We start from the raw sequence: 16,412 nt of genomic DNA, 5'->3' as shown, positions 1-16,412 counted from the left end.
ACCACAAGGGTGGATTGCTCACCCAGAACGGAATGTCAAGTGTCTTCCTGGTTCATAAACAATGATGCTAGGACTGCAAAATACCTCCCACATGTCTTTGCCAATGCGAACATGACCGTGGTGTTGAGCTTCCTGCCTCAATGGCGAACGAACTATTTCCATCACAAAAACTGAAGCATTTGACTATTTCAAGCTGGGTCGAACTCTAACCCGTACCCATTGATTATACATATATGTGAAGCCTTGATGGGTGCCGGATGAGAAAACACGCACGATCATTCGAATTGGTCCTTGTATTTATATAGATACCGGGGTATCTAGTCAAACTTGAGACTTGCAAGTTGCGCCGCTGCTGGCCCATGCTGGGTCTATCTCAATCCGTCAAATCCCGTCCGTTGAGATGTTGGTCATAAAGCATTGCCCAAGTCCTGACTCCTTCGCCACCTTTCTTAGGCCATCCAGTGCTGTCCACCAAGCCCTTTCCAATCACTACCTCCTCTGCAACCTTGAACCCAAGATCTTCATAATCTTTCTTGCTCTCCTCCAACGCAGTTTCGAGATATACTGGCACACCCTCCTCCTTTGCCTTATTAAGGAAGACATCAAACACAGCCACGACGGCGGCAAAACTCTCTTTGGTATCCTTTTCAGGGTCCTTGGCAAGCATCGCAAGGTGGTAGAACGGACGAGTCTCATAATCAATGTCCTTGTTGAAGTCGGTCGGGTAAGGGTCTTCGGAGGGTGCACCTGATGACTGACTGGGGGCAGCAGGCTGATCGTAACTGTGAGGTCCCTGATCTGGCAGCGATAGGTATTTTGCCTTCAAATCACGAGCTGTCTTGCGCCATTCTTGGAGGATAGGACCGGGGTTTCGGCGAGCCTGTGAAGGTGGGATTCCACAGAAGTCAGGAGGTTCCCACAACGCGGCGGCAGTGAAATCGCCAGACTCGATGAGAACTACATTAGAGCGAGCAGCCGCAGTGATACCCAGGGTGAAGTGCTTGGTAAGCCTCTCCGGGGTAATGACCTCGCTTCGATTTGCGGAGGAAGGAGTTCCATCGATCTCGGTGATGAAGGCAGTGGTCAGAGGAGTTGTGATATAGGAGCGACTAAGCAAATTAATGAACTTGTCAAGCCAGTCCTGGTCGGGGCTGCTTGTGATTCTCGTCTTTGCAGACATGGTTGTCTACAGTGAGGCTGAAGGGCAGCCTGGAATATGGGTAGGGATAGGTCAGAGGGTGGGGGTATAATACACGTTATATCTATCCGACCACCTCAGATTGAATGGTCAACTTACACGGGCAAGAGAACAGCGAGGCAGGAAAAGAGGAAGAGGAAGCCAGAGTTCTTGGGGAGTAAGCAACGGGCAATAAAGTGGCTATGAATGCCGTGGGTTTCCTGCTGCTGGCACTGGGTAACCTGGCTGCGTCACACGAGACGGAACCAGCTGCGTCCCTGATGATCTCTATCTTTAAATGCGGGGCAGGGCTGCTCGAGCTCCTCAGCTACCGAAAGCGCTTAGCTTGGAGCCTTAGCAGCGGAGCTTTGATGAAAGGAGTGTTGAGCATGGAAAGCTTTCACTCGTAGCTTGGGCGGACTCTACAGGGTGACAACAATAATCCCAACCAGCTCGTGCGTATATCAAGAAGACTTTAATAATATATGCCTCCCAGGCCGTGCTCTTATCGGTAGTGTTTCGAGTAGTCAGCAGCCGAATAAATAGCAGGAATCTACCTCCCTCCCCCATTGATGCCCTAGCTACTTCAGATGGTTTAGCTTCCTTTCGTTTATCTCTAGACGCCGATCCTTCCTTCTTATCAACATAGGTCACCCTTATCAAAAAAGCGCCAGCACCCAGAGAAGAAATTCTTCTACTCCGGATTTCAGCATGACGACGGACGACAGAAGAAAGACGGTCTTGATCACCGGATGTGCTGCTGGAGGAATTGGGAACTCTCTCGCTCTAGGCTTTCATAAACGAGGCTTTAGGGTCTTTGCAACTGCTCGGTCACTCGCACAGCTAACCGGTCTTGCGGATCAAGGGATTGAGACGCTTGAACTCGTCGTGGACAACGATGAGTCGATTTTGGCCACGCACCTGGCCGTTGAAAACCTGACCCAGGGCCGTGGACTGGATTTTCTCAGTAAGCAACTTAACCAGAGACTCGATCAATGTCCCTCCTAACTAACCTGCTCTTAGTCAACAACGCTGGCGTCTCATATGTCATGCCCGCTATTGATGTCGATGTGGAAGATGCTAAGAAGATCTTCAATGTTAACTTCTTCGCAATCGTCAGACTCTGCCAGGTCTTTGCGCCACTCTTAATTCAGGCAAAAGGTACAATTGTCATGATAGGCAGCCTTGCTGGAGTCATTCCATATGTCTTCGGTAGCATATATAATGCATCCAAAGCTGCCCTGCATGCGTACGCAAACACCCTCAGAGTCGAGCTTGCCCCGTTCGACGTCAAGGTCATCAACATCGTTACGGGCGGTGTCAAATCCCGAATCGCTTCCCACACAACGCGATATCTGCCAGAGAACAGTGTATATGCACCTCTCGAAGCCAACTACATGAGACGGCAAGGGCACTCCCAGGAAGGTGCCATGCCCAACGAGGCATATGCGGAGAGTGTCATCAAACAAGTCATTCCTGGCTCTGGGCCTTGGCCGTGGAGATGGCTGATGAGAGACGCCCGCAAAAGGTGGATATGGGAAGGCAACAAGAGCTGGCTGGTGTACTACATCAGCGGTGGTTATACCTGGACTGGCATTCTTGATCTGTACATGACTCTCCTGTTCGGTCTTTCCAAGCTCCGCAAATCCAAAAGCGAATGAGTCGACGCATTTGATGCGCAATTTGGATGGGAGAACAGGCGACTAAGTCTCATCCTATCTTGGGACGAGACTGGTGGATTCAGAGTCTTCCAAAGTCTCTCGTATTGGATCTTGCAACATATCGAAATCTAGATCTTGGGAGTTTGCCCAGAGAACACCCACTTTCGGTCTCATTTTGCCAGCCTTATTGATAGCATGTTTCCAGAGAGCACGACCGTCGAGGCAAAGGCGAACGTTTGCTCCGCGGGCCCCTCCACGGCGGTATCTCAGCACTTCCAAGAATGGCTGCGTGGGTTAAAACTACTCTATAAGTTGCTGCCAGGCAGGACCTTAGTGACGTGCGAACAGAGACTTCCGCTTCGACCTGCTGTGCAAATCAGAGGGCCCCTCAAGCACTTTGACGGATACTGGGCCCGCATTTGCTTTTTATGTTCATCCCAAGATCTTTCCTATCAACGATGTGACCATCACGTCATGCCCTTGATCCTGATCCAATGTCTGAGACGAGCAGAAGCATAGCACACAGAAGAACCGTATCCGATCAAGGATTCTCATTGTCATAAAGTCATCCCACCGATACTCGAAGGGTTTACACCATGTAAGATCGGAACTCTGGGGCTTGTTCTCAATACGCTAAGACTATTCGAGAAAACGTCCCGAAAAGGTACCGATGGTATTATCTGCATTGCGCCTTGAAGCTTCACCCAAAAGAGAAGCCAAGGATGTCTTGTTCTCAGGCAGGACAGTTTCCCTTCTAATGAATGGTTCAACTCTCTGGAAGTTGGGGCATTCTCGGCCGAGATCGCTGTATCCATCACCCGGTTGGGAATGTAGTATCCAGCATGATCGATCGATCGACCAAGAGGCAGAAAACTCTATATAAGCCATCGTCTCTCAGAGGTCAGCAATTTTCTCGCCTACTTTGATCCGTTTCAACAAACTCACAATGCCTTGTCCTTCTGCTATCGTCCTCGTCACTGGAGCCACCGGTATACAGGGTGGAGGCGTTGTGCGTGAGCTTCTCATCAAGGCAAAATCGGTCAATCCACCTACGCCGTTGACCATCCGTGCTTTCGTTCGCGATCCAACATCCGCCTCAGCTCAGTCTCTCGTTGCCTTGGATCCCGAAACGGTGCAGCTATTTCAGGGCGACTTTGATGACCTGGAAGCTCTCACAGCCGCCAGTCAGGGAGCAACAGCAACATTTGTCAACGTAAGCCCCGTCTTTACAGACCTCGAAGCAGAGTCACGTCATGGCCACAATATTTTGAAAACTTCTCTCGCTGCTGGCGTTAAACACATCATCTATTCCGCGGTCAATCGGGCCGATAATCATGAAGCTTTGAAGAACATCCAACCGGGAAGCTGGATAGATTCTTACTACAAGAGTAAAGGCAGCATCGTTTCCTCCCTCAAGGCTCCTCCATTCCCGACACCGTCAAACTACACCTATACTTTACTTCTCCCAGCGACATTCCTTTCCAACTACCTTCCACCACATCAACTTATTATGTACCCAGATCTGAGTGCCGAAAACCCCAGCGTTACCACCGCCCTCGACCCGGCTCTGGTGGCCTCTCACCTTGACCCGGATGACATTGGACGCTTTGCGGCGTCCGCGATACTTGCACCGCCATCTGAGTTCGCCGAGAAGTGGGCAAATAAAACCATTCCGCTCGCAAGCATCAACCTAACTCTGCAGGAGGCTTTCGAAGCGCTAACGAGGTCCGTCTCAAATCGCAAGGTCGTCACCGTCAACTATCTGTCCACTGAGGAAGCGCAGAAACAGGCGCCCACCAATCTATGGATCGCAAGCCATCTATTTCTGAACGACAACCCAAACATCGTCGACCTAGAAAAAGTTAAGACTTACGGCGTCCCGCTCGGTGGTGTTGACGAATTCTTCGCAAAGAACAGGGGGAGGGTAGAGAAGGCTTTAGGGCTCTAGTGTCTCTCTCAAGACACTTATGATGTTGGTTTTCGAGAGGGTAGAAAAAGTCCCACTTCTCGAGAGAGCTGGTCGAGGAGGACAATGTGCTGCGATCGGATCCTCAGAGGGAATCAATGCCAAGTGACCATGAGATCCATACAATGTCGTCGAGCAAGCTGACTCCCACTCCCTTCCCCGCTTAAGGCCCCCTATTTCCCTGCGTCGTATCTTGAACCAAATACGGTAACTAGCCCTGGCCCTAAAGTCTCTCGTATACGCTAGCCTGCCTGATACACCGGACTTAGACGCATTGCCGTCGACCGATCGCAATCACTGTCTAGCTGGCTATGCTCTACGGAGAGAAATGATCATTACTGAGTGCGAAAGTACGGCGTCGAGGCATCGAACGGAGCTACGAGGAAGCAAATACAGGACAAGGGAGGAATGTACGTACGGGAAGGCGTCGGTTACGTGTAGATGTCAGAGTCAGGTGGCAAATAAACATATATAGATTCGGATTATTGGCGGGGAGTTGAAGTGGTTATGAACTACGATACATTATTGGTTGTCATGTGTATTGTTGCACATCTGTATACAGTACATTTGCTGGGTTGAGCTTCCCACCAAACTCGGAGGGTCCGAGATCGGGTTTAGGATGGGAGGGATGCCCTCAATGTGGTTCGAGGATTAATATGATACAGCCTGCCTGACCTGTACAAGTTTTCAATCCGTGTATGTATGTGTTGCGGTGTGATGTGATGTGATGCGCTTGGGGTCGAATTCAAGATTTGCGGAGCACTGACCTAATTCGTGGTCGTTGTTTCGAGGTTGACTCTGAGCTCAAGATAGTGATTACTTGAATTGAAGGTGCTGGGTTTCGGACTAGGTGATCGTCCCGACTAGAGCCGTTTACCAAGGATGCTGGCATACTGTGTTGATTGCGACGTATAGGCGGAACGCTAGGAGGTCGGCAATCGTTGCCAGAGCCATAGCTCTTTTGGTGGAAAGGGGCTTCGATGGTTCTTAGGAAGGGCCCTCGAGAATTGCAAGCGTGGGATATCCCGGGTTGATAGAAGAGCTCCAAGGCGCGGAAGCTGGATACATTGCATCTCCTCGTAAGCATGAATATGACGCTCATGACGGTTTCTCGTTTTCCACGATTTCAAGAGTCATTTGGTGCACCATGGCAGTCACTTTGTCGAGCTTGGCCTTGGTGGCCGCTGCAATTTCAGCATCTGTTGGAGCCTGTACCGCATCTCCATCTCCGTCAGAGGTAGCGCCATCTTTCTTTTCGGACGAGGTCGCCGGCGCCATACACTCCTCGAACACTTGCTTGTGAGCATTGCGGTGAGATCTTCTGCGCATCTTGCTGTAGAAGACATCGTCGTCTAAGACCCTCACAATCGCGGCAACTACGGCGCGTCGCAGTTTTCCTTCGAAGAGCGGAGCCATAATTAGCATACCTTGATTCTTTGGTTGGCTGTCACCCGTGCCACTGCCCCGGGCACCAGGGGTTGCTGACATGTTAAGCTGCGAGAAAAGGTGCCTGCAAAACCGGTTGATGGTCTGTCTGAACTCCATCAAGACCTGTCGCGCTTGAAGTTCCATGTCCTCGTGCATCTTGTCCTCAATCTTCAAATTGAGGAGCAACCGTCCATTAAGTGCGATGTTGCCCTCGGGATCAAGGGTAGCAGTGGGGTGGAAGAGAATTGCCTGCAGAGGGGTCAACACGCTGACCTGTTGCAAGCGAGCTAACAGCCTTGACTTTGTACAGTATCCTATTATTCTCTTCCCGTGATATGATAACATCTCTCCGCGTTGTCGAGTGGGTGATAGCTTGTCCGTCGATACTGGTTCGCGATTATGAGCACTTGGAGTATGAGGAATATCTAAACGTGCTGCAACGTTAGAGCCTGCTATCATACTACGCGCTGTTCTGTGATTGTTGTCCTCAAGACTAGTAGTGTAATGGATAATGCTGAGAGGGTCAACTTCGTTTCTGTGTGAGGATGCGTCTATCCATTCGTCTTGTTGCCCTTGCTTTCTTGAACCCCACATAGCGATGTTCGGATGAATGGTATTGAGACATATAGCCCTGACAAGAGCGTGATTGTCTCGGTTGAAATTAACATAGTGAGGAATCAGGGCAAAAACACTGTCATCCTTGGTCCACGCCGTCCAAATTGGCACAACGCCAATCCTCCGAAGTGTTGTGAAAATGTCTTGGCCTCTTTCTAGGATATTCGCAAACGTGGAATGCTCGACACCCCAATCTCTCTCCACTTGTTGCAACTTGTCATAGTCCTTGAGGATGTAGTAGTTGTGGTATCGTCTAAAACGTTTTATATCCAGGGCAGCATCACTACTTTCATATGGAAGTGAGTCTCGAAACTGAGTTTGTTTTCCGAGCGACTCTGATGGGTCAAGTAGGACATTGGACGGATTGACGCAGGCGAGGATCATGATCGGTTCCAGACAACCAAATACTGCACCCAGGATTAGAGCTTTTGCCACGGCAGGATGAAGAGAGAACATGGCTAAGACACGTCCTAGGCTTGTAATCTTATACTCGTGGGTAAATGCATCTAAACAAAGTAATTGTCGGAACGCATTATCGATGACTTCCATTCTCGGTGGATCAAGCATCTGACAAAATATGTCCTTGGGATTGTAGGGTACTAGTGCTGAGGACAGCAGCAAAGATTCTTGGACAAGATCGCTCGTCTGGATTGCTGGCCGATCGAAATGGGGGGAGGCTGCTTGGCGTTGTGGAGTGTAAAGGGCGTAGTAATGGCCTCCTTCCACATGGCTGGGAAGAGCTGACCTCTCTCGCATGCTAGCTTGGCTGATCCAGGTGGAATTGAGGCCCCGCGTTAAGCCGGTATATTGAAGGTTTGTTGCTAGATCTGCACGATCGGTGTGCGCCTTCAATGTGGTATGGTCAACGAACGGCGTCTCAGCTTTCCCACTATCTACGACATATGTGATATTAGCCAGCGTGAGAGAGGGCGAGGGGAGGCCTGCTGTCAGGATGATCCTCACACAACCTGCAGGTATGATTTCTGGTATCAGTCCCTCTGGTTGGGAATTTGCCTTCACAATTTTGAAACGACTGGAGTCTTCGAAATCAATTTTTGCCGATTTCATTTGGCCTAACAAAGTCGTGACCTCATCGATAGATGAGGATCGAGGTAGGAAGGCGAGAATATCACCTGGAGCCTTGGTCGAGACAATATGGGCGATGGTCGAAGCTACCAAGCCGACTAGACCGCTGTCCAGATGGCTGAAAATAGGGCGGTTGGAACGACGTGATTTTGATTCAACAGCCCGAGGATTTGCAAAATTTATTTCGTCTTGAATGTATTTCTGGATTTTGCGCTCATAGTCCCCTCTCAAAGCCATTGAGACTCCTGGATGAGACAAAATGCTGGAGCACTCTGATAGAGTATCGAGTAGATAATGATGATGTACACTGAACGTCGGTCCACCAAATTTCAATTCTCTAACTTCGAGAGCAGATTCACCTCCCCCACGGGCACGCAGGTACCCGACAAGCCGAGAGGCTTCGCTCGACGCTCCTAAGAAGACGAGTTTGGGGAAGTCTAATCCAGCAGACTTCCTCTCGCGAATACTCTGGCGAAGGAGTGTTAAAGCTATCTCGGTATCTTTGTGACACTCGTGGATTTCATCGATTATGATATGCGAGGATGAAGACAAGAAACGCTCCGAGTCTTCAAGGAATCGTTTCAGAAGAGTTGCTGTTGAGCAATATGTGATACATCCCCAGCCCCTTGAGAGCTCGGATTTCTCATATAGATCATAACCGACGGAACCAACAGAAGCCCCGTGCTTTCTGCTTCGTTCAGAAGTAACCGCAGAAGCCAACGGTATGACCGAAGATGGATTCGGATGAGAGCAAACGATATTGGTCCCCATGGCAGAGCCATTAACAAGCGCATTGTCTAGAATCGTCTGGGGAACTTGCATCGGTGTTCCAGATCCGTTAGAGCTGAGAATTATGACGATATCAGAATGAAATATAGCGTTTATCATGCGTTCCGTGTCTGTCTTCCCCCTACGGTACAATTGCAGGTTTTTGGTTTCGTGCGCTATGATTAAATCGGGCGTGAGGCGCTCGGGTAAAGATGTCCCACGCGGACAGAACCGCATGGTTTTCATGTCATGTCCTTTCGCTAGAGGTCGGGAACACGGAGAGAGTGGAATATAGTCGTTCGGGAGACCTGCAGACCGTGCCTCAATATTGGCCTGCATCGATAAGTAAATGTTTGAGGCTGGAATTGTCACTTCAACAGATGTTGATTGTTGCTTTCGCTTCGTTTCAAGCGCTCTTTGTGCAGCCTCGAGTGCGCAGTGTCGTGCAGTTGCAGGGTCAAACCAGAGGTAGGCACCAGCGAGTGGATCACCATCGTGAGAGACCTGGGCAGAGAACAATGCTATATAGTTAGACGTTCCATCAGGGCTTCTGACTTCCAAGCGTTCCAGGGTTTCTCGTAGCTCCACAATTTGTCCTTGGAATCGATCGGTCAAGTTAGGGAGTAGTTTAGGTCGCATTCTTTTTAGCTCATCCATATGAGCCACACGTTTCAGCCTTTCTGCAAAAGAGTTGAAGGTTGTCATAAGTTCGTCGATAGTGGGCGGACTTTTCGCGATGTTGAGGGTCTCAATTATATCGCCGGCTCTCAGAACCAGCTCCAATAGTAGAGGGAAAGATTCATTTGGCTTGTCGATGTTGAGGGGGCTCATGGTATGTCTTGATAACAGGAGCTGAGGAACTCCCAGAGAAGGTTCATCATGCTTTACCAGATCCAGCACTGTTCGAGTGACACTGCTATCAATCAGCTCACCCAGCATGATCGGTTGTCTGGGTGTTTCGTGTGGTAGTGGGATGAGCGGATGATTTGCTGCACTTGTTCGAGTATATGAGAACATGTTAGGATGGGCCTTTGTCGAAAATTGATTCAGGACCTGCACGTAAGCGGCATGCTGCAAGAAAATCAGTGGGACTTCCGTTTGGTTGTCATGGTTTGACTCACTTGTGTGCTGGCCTCACAATTAACTTCCACATCTTCAAAGCCAGGAGCCTGCGCCTGTATCCCCTGAGCCCATCGCCAGAGCCCTTTCTCCTCTGATATGAAATACCTTGTGCTGAAGGTAATGCGGACTCCAGAATGGTGAGCACAAAGTGCTAGCGTCTTGTGGATTGAGCTACTCAATCGGGAGTATCGGGTTGACCAAGCAATGTTGGAAATGCTGCTTGCACTTTCACGTCCCCTCTGATTTGGCGCATGAGAGAGTGCTCTTTTGTCTTTCAACGAACGATAGAATTTTGACTGGTCGCGCCAGGGAGAACGGGGCTGCACATGGGCAAACTTGGTATAGTTCTGGGCACTCCCATATCGTCGGCTCGTTACGAAAGGTTGGCCGCCCACATGATCCCGCCCATTGCTTGCTTTGGCGACGGAGCTGCCTTTTGGTGCGCTGATTGAGCTGATCTGGACACATGGGTGAGATTTCACGCTCGTAGGGTAAAAGATCCGTCTCAGCTTTGGAAACGAGTTAGCATGCAACCCAGAAGAGCGGAGCTTAGTCTTGACGCACCCGACCTGTACAACATTGCATCATACATGATCAAGACCTTAATCTGATGTCTCCGCTGCATGAACTTGAACCTCGACGGACGGGGAATGCGGGAGTCGCTAGGAAAAGAAATTTCACGGCGGAGTGCAGCACCGATTGCGCAGTGACACGTGCAAATATGGATTTTATCACGTGATCCTGAATAGGTTCGTCTTACTTTGTTACATTCGAAGCATCACTATCGGCGAATGAGATAGAAAAATGAGAACTTCCTATTGACCATGGCAGGGCTCATGAATCACCACGCCCACATCAATTTGTGTGCCAGTACTCTCTCGCCCAATCGCTCGTACAAGAATGAATTGACCCAGCTATCATTGGTCCTCGACATCCTGCCAAAGACCGCTCCACCCTTCCACGCAACAACCTGTGGATCGAGTTCCCTTGGAGGCCGTCCAACCACAATATCCTTGCTGTAGCCTGGGAGGACCCCTCGCAACGAGTCCTCGAGGTGCTGTCCCAGGCCTGGAATTATGCTGGTTCCTCCTGTCAACATGATCCCACCTAGCAGATCCCCAGTCTTGGATGCCGAACCACGTGCTGCGTGAGTAATCGACGTAACGATGGCGTTATGTAAGGGGTAAATAGGGAGAACATCGTCGCGTCGCTCAATTGAGACAGGCTCTTCTTCCTCTTCTTCGACCTTAAGCTTCTCGTGCCCTGGTGCAGCACCCTCATTCTCGTCTGGCTGAGGGGTTCCGTCGATCTGCCGCGCTGGGGAGCTGGCTGCAGAAGGTTGGGGCGTAGCATCCATTTCTTTGATATTACTGAAAGAAGGGCGACGTGAGTCGTTGAAAGACTCCTCCTTTGAGCCATTGGTGATACCATTGGTGGTCACATTTGGCTTTGTCGTGGGCTTGGCCGTTGAGGTAAGAACTTCCTCAGGAGCGATAGCAGTCAGGATCTCGGCTTGGGCTGTTGAGCTTGGGTCATTAGGTTTGTTGTCGTAGATGTCGTACGATTTTTCCACGAGTTTTCGACGTCCATTCAGCTTTCCAGAGTTATCCAAAATGGTGGGCTTGAACAGTCCCATAGGTGCGAGGATGACCTCATCGTAGATCTTAAATGTGTATTTGCGTGTTTCCTGATCAGGTGCCCGTAGATGGAAGTCATAGAGTTGGACTGAGACGTCAGCTTCAGTCATAGTACAGAATTTCTGCTTCAACTCCTCGGCCAGCTGAATATCGTATCTCCGATTCAAGTTGATCTCTGCATATGGAAAATGATTATATATGGTCATTTTCACAAATGCTTCGGTGATGTCTGCACCGCCATATTTGAGGTTAACTCGCGAATTGTCGATTACCATTCCGTCCTCCACACAAGATATAGATGTCTTCTGCGCACCGATATCCACAACACAAGCAACCGTAAAACCAGCACCAAAGGATGCTGCTAGACTTTCCTGGATGAAGCAGACTCGAGCAAATCCGAACTCGGTGATCGCCATGTCGAGCAGACTGGTGACATACGTCCTCTCGTAGTAATCGGGGATAACAATCACACAACTATACTGGCCCCACTCTTCTCTGGTCCGAATGTTAAGTTCGAGTTGGTTGTTGATGGCCTCTTCGATAATTATCCTGATATCTTCGTACACAAACCGTTTTGAGGTATAATCTTGCTCGTTGATCCATCCATTTCGGATAGGCCAGAAGAGCTTGTACCTTGGTTCAGACAGTTCAGGAATCCGGAGCGCAGCTTTGCCAGTGATATATTGTGGCTTCTGTGACGTGTCTGTCCATTCGATACGCATCGTGTCGTTGAAATCGGTGATGGACTCATAGGTGTTCCTTCGATTGTAGCTTGTAACCATATCTCGCGACTGTGGCAAGACCTTTCGTTTGTTCATCCTCATTCTGACCTTGAGATCGTTAGACATTCCCGCAAATTTCTTCGCGAATTCTTCGCCGAAGCGCTTCTCCGGCTCATGAGGTGGGAGACCATTGCTCAACTTTGCTCTCTTCGGCGCCGGTTCTCCGTTATCAAGTTCGCTTTCCGACATTTCTGCCCGACGTGCAACTACCATGGGAACGGTCTTAGGAAGGGCATCATTCGCAAGACCAACTCGCAGGTTCTGAGATCCGATGTGGATGACGATAGTTTTGGCCCCGCTCGAAGCCTCGTCCTCATTTTCTTCATCACCGTCGTCCATTTCAATGTCACCATCCGGGCCGACGGTCTTGCCTTGTGCCAACGCTCTGTCCCTGTCTTTTGCTTGTTTGATCATTTTATTACGGGCCTCCTCCTGCTGTGATCTGACTGCAAGTATCTGTTCATCGCGCTTGAGGTAGTCTGAATTGGATCTGGGTCAGTATGGGGACAGGGACGATGAGAGGCGCCCACGTACCTGTGTAGTAGTTCTTCTGATTGATAGGAATGATCGCTGGCCATGAAGTCAGGTCCATGTTATTGTCAGTTCTCTCCAGGCCCTCCTCCCGCAGGAGTGCCTTCCCACTCTTTTTGCCTACCATGTTGATCGGTGCTTCGACGGGGTTGTTGGGGCGTGATTATTGTAGAACTAGGGAATGGTAGTCCGGGATTGTAGGTGTCGCTGTCATATTATGGTGCCTCCAGTGTTATTTCAGTCATGAGCCATTGGACGGTCCCGTGATTATAGAGGGCGGTGGTCAGTGAAATGATGTTTGGGGAGACTACAATAATAAGTGGCGGCCGTTCCCTTTCATGAATTGTGGCGCGCTCAAGTTCCCCAAGAATTTCTCCACGCGAAATCCAAAGCTGCAGGCGGTGCTGACGATAATTACACGATAATTACAATTGCAAATCAATACATACCTGCCAAGGCAGGTGTAGCGAGGCAGAATGCACCAATTCACCAGCTCTACATTTTACCTATCACTACATTCTAGTTGCATTGTCCTACCCAAGGTGGTACGGGAAGAAGGCGCTGTCGTATTTGTCTTCAATCATCAAATGTAGATGAGGTACCCATGCGCTTTTGGGGGGCCCAGGACGTATGATAAAACGGAATGGTGTTGGATCGACGTATGCGAGCTTCAGGATACGCTTGGACCAATCCTATTGTAAATAGACCCAACGGCTTGCGAAGCAAGGAATTCCAATCCAAGCTGGGCAAATCCTTTGCGACCCATCCTTCATATTGATTTTGTCTCCAACATAGCCTGTGATGTATATCCGAGTCTTATTTCAATCAAAGCTCCCCCGGAGGTCGGTCGCCTCATCTGCACACGGCCATCCAAAATGAATCGATTCGACCTAAATAGCGCCATATGTTTCTGCACAAAGACACGGGAATACACGATCAGCTATACAGTCCAAGGAAATCCTGAAGGACCTCCTCTAGTGTTCATCCACGGCACGCCCTGGTCTTCTCGAGTATGGGTGCCCTTCGCGGCAGCGTTGTCGTCTTCGTTCAAGATTTATCTTTTTGACAATCCTGGATACGGGCAATCTCCTGGGGGTGTGATAATATCTCCCCGCGATCCGCAGGATCTCGATGCATCTCTGGCGGGTCAAGCCGAAGCATTTGCATATCTTCTGAGAGAGTGGGATCTAACCGAGCCTCCTCATGTCATCGCCCATGACAATGGTGGACTGATTGCGCTCCGGGCTAGCCTCAATCATGGTGCGGAATATGCTAGCCTCTGTTTGGTAGATGTCGTTGCTGTCGGCCCTTTCGGTTCAACGTTCTTCAAGCTTGTTGCGGCAAACCATGACGTATTTAACGCTATCCCTCAGGCCTTGATGAACGGCTTGATTCGCGCATATATCCAAAGCGCCGCTTACAAACCACTTAGTCGAGAGGTAGAGGACATGCTGCTGCTTCCTTGGACATCAGCTGGAGTGCAGGGAAAAGCTGGTTTTCTGAGGCAGATGAGGCAAGCCGATCATCGGCACGCTTCAGATGTGGAACCTAGATATGGCGAGATCGGAAAAAGGATGCCTGTTAAGATTATATGGGGCAAAGAAGACGCCTGGATTCCCGTAGACCGAGCTAAAAAGTTAGCACACATGATTGGCGCCCACGAGATGGTCATTGTCGAGCAGGCAGGCCATCTAATACATTACGACCAGCCATTGCAGTTGATCACAGAGCTGGAACTGTGGCTTTCGAAGATGGTCAACTTTGATCAGAGGCCACGAAAACCGCCGGGCTTTGTCAAAGATACCTAGCTTTAATGTTGGATATAGGTGAGCAAATGATAGGTTTCGAAGGACAATGGTGCTTTAGACCTTGGGTGATGGCCCCTAGTGAACTGGTAAGTATCTGATATGAATAGCTTATGATAAGCGCCAACAATGTAGGGGGTATTTCATGAATATCGTTATGATTCCGACTGTACAGTCTGCCTATTTCACAGTTAGTGCTTTTGTAGGTGTGTACGTAGCCGGAACTTACGAAAGCCAATCCATACCCTCATTGATCCCTTTTCCATCAATGACCGAGCACGCAACAATACTCCAATTCCGGTCCCTCAATTCACCCAGTTTCAAAGCCTCCGAGATCTCTCCGGCCCCTTGTGCCCCAGGCTATGCATTGTTAGTGTAGATCGACAACGGCTTTTAGTTTTCGTACTTGATCTTGCTTATTAGCAAATACCAACAGCGCAGCATCTTTGAGCTCGTCTTCATTCAACATTGATCGTAATTCGTCTGCTGCGATCTCCAATCGCTCAATATCCGTAGAATCGATGACGAAAATAACAGCCGCTGTATTCGCATAGTAAGACCTCCAGTAAGGTCTGATCGACGTCTGACCACCAAGGTCCCAGACATCGAAATTCAGATTGCCATATTGTACGGACCTGGCCTTGTTAGTGCTAAATCCAATTGTTCCGACTAGTGTGGTCGGGACGAACTCAACATTAAAACCAATGGTGGGTATCGTGGTGACGACTTCTCCAATCTGTTTGTGTTAATATCGTATAGCCAAGGGGAATTTTTAGGACCATACCTTTAAACGGTACAGAAGTGTCGTCTTGCCGGCATTATCCTGGTAGCAAAAAGTCAGCACCACGGAGTGAGTGAAAATTGAGAATCTTTGTCGACAGACCAATCCCAGAATCAAGATTCTTATGTCTTTCTTGCCCCAGACAAGACCAGAAAATAATTTCGATATTGACGCGCCCATTCTCAAGTCGGACAAGAGAAGCAAAATAAGGCTCTGAGACTTTACAAGAGGCGGTCACGCGAGAGCATGCCTCTCAATGTCAGAGGGCAAATTGAACTCTGTAAAGCAGCACAGTTTGAGGTCAAGCCCGGTGACTTTGCCTTTGAGGGGGGGATGTTTAAATAGTGTCGGGATCGCGAGAAGGTGTCTATCTGATATGTGTCGACATCAACATGATGGAGCCTGAAACATGCTGAAGCCACCTGGTTGACGCGTGATATCAAGTCCCGAGTCATGTACGGACGAGCATACCCACAGCTGCCGTAATTTCTTGGCTTTTCGATCGCACGGATATAAGACAGTGATGAGTGTCAAATGACTGACTTTTACTCTTGCACTTGGTCTTCAATCAGCGAGGCCTCCGTGTATGACAGGTTCATAACTGGCGGCCTAGTTGTCAGACGCATGCTTTAAAATCATATGCGTTCTGCCATGACTTCCACCCCCATCTCTTCAGTACATAGTTCTGGTGACAAAAAGAGGCTCTCTAACTCGATGGCGAGGGTCGGACAAACTATGCCTGGTGTCCACACAGTCTTGTCCTCTGTATTCGCCATGATCATGCATCCCACCGATTTGAGAATGCCACTATCTACCTCCGGTCTTAATCGCGTGCTCTAGCGTAAACCACGCAGTGTCATGTATATCGTTAAGGCGACCAAACGAGGCGAAGCGAACAGTGGATCCGTCCAGAGCACGAGCCTTGCACGGAAAGGGGAGCTTGATCGAGGCTCCATACCTACGTCACTGGAAGTACGTTTCCATCTTGGATTTGATTGTCGTGGCTTAACGCCAGTGTGAACATCTTACGCAGAGCGGGAGATCGTTCAATTC

At 49.4% G+C, this 16,412-nt stretch overlaps 7 protein-coding genes across 7 annotated transcripts; 3 read left to right on the top strand and 4 right to left on the bottom strand.

The window, feature by feature from the left end:
* Positions 1–373: 373 nt before the first annotated feature.
* Positions 374–1,180, bottom strand: A1O9_04142 (uncharacterized protein; the record flags this gene model as incomplete). The annotated part of the gene is made up of 1 exon (XM_013406434.1): positions 374–1,180. One exon carries the CDS (start codon positions 1,178–1,180, stop codon positions 374–376), a length of 807 nt encoding a protein of 268 aa, XP_013261888.1.
* Positions 1,181–1,888: 708 nt separating this feature from the next.
* Positions 1,889–2,838, top strand: A1O9_04141 (oxidoreductase; the record flags this gene model as incomplete). Its single annotated transcript, XM_013406433.1, has 2 exons — positions 1,889–2,144; positions 2,201–2,838. The coding sequence occupies 2 exons, from the start codon at positions 1,889–1,891 to the stop codon at positions 2,836–2,838; spliced, it is 894 nt and encodes a 297-aa protein (XP_013261887.1).
* A 946-nt stretch (positions 2,839–3,784) lies between these two features.
* On the top strand, positions 3,785–4,786 carry A1O9_04140 (uncharacterized protein; the record flags this gene model as incomplete). The annotated part of the gene is made up of 1 exon (XM_013406432.1): positions 3,785–4,786. One exon carries the CDS (start codon positions 3,785–3,787, stop codon positions 4,784–4,786), a length of 1,002 nt encoding a protein of 333 aa, XP_013261886.1.
* A 1,116-nt stretch (positions 4,787–5,902) lies between these two features.
* On the bottom strand, positions 5,903–9,718 carry A1O9_04139 (uncharacterized protein; the record flags this gene model as incomplete). The annotated part of the gene is made up of 1 exon (XM_013406431.1): positions 5,903–9,718. One exon carries the CDS (start codon positions 9,716–9,718, stop codon positions 5,903–5,905), a length of 3,816 nt encoding a protein of 1,271 aa, XP_013261885.1.
* Positions 9,719–10,664: 946 nt separating this feature from the next.
* On the bottom strand, positions 10,665–12,900 carry A1O9_04138 (uncharacterized protein; the record flags this gene model as incomplete). Its single annotated transcript, XM_013406430.1, has 2 exons — positions 10,665–12,721; positions 12,777–12,900. 2 exons carry the CDS (start codon positions 12,898–12,900, stop codon positions 10,665–10,667), a joined length of 2,181 nt encoding a protein of 726 aa, XP_013261884.1.
* A 748-nt stretch (positions 12,901–13,648) lies between these two features.
* A1O9_04137 (uncharacterized protein) lies at positions 13,649–14,581 on the top strand (the record flags this gene model as incomplete). The annotated part of the gene is made up of 1 exon (XM_013406429.1): positions 13,649–14,581. One exon carries the CDS (start codon positions 13,649–13,651, stop codon positions 14,579–14,581), a length of 933 nt encoding a protein of 310 aa, XP_013261883.1.
* A 222-nt stretch (positions 14,582–14,803) lies between these two features.
* On the bottom strand, positions 14,804–15,539 carry A1O9_04136 (ADP-ribosylation factor-like protein 1; the record flags this gene model as incomplete). The annotated part of the gene is made up of 5 exons (XM_013406428.1): positions 14,804–14,938; positions 14,985–15,213; positions 15,268–15,314; positions 15,363–15,401; positions 15,462–15,539. The coding sequence occupies 5 exons, from the start codon at positions 15,537–15,539 to the stop codon at positions 14,804–14,806; spliced, it is 528 nt and encodes a 175-aa protein (XP_013261882.1).
* Positions 15,540–16,412: the final 873 nt, after the last annotated feature.

The sequence above is a fragment of the Exophiala aquamarina genome (genome assembly GCF_000709125.1).
Source record: "Exophiala aquamarina CBS 119918 chromosome Unknown aczIA-supercont1.3, whole genome shotgun sequence".
NCBI classification, from domain to species: domain Eukaryota; kingdom Fungi; phylum Ascomycota; class Eurotiomycetes; order Chaetothyriales; family Herpotrichiellaceae; genus Exophiala; species Exophiala aquamarina.
The sequence above is the reverse complement of the archived record's forward strand: the minus strand, read 5'-3'. Positions and strand labels throughout refer to the sequence as shown.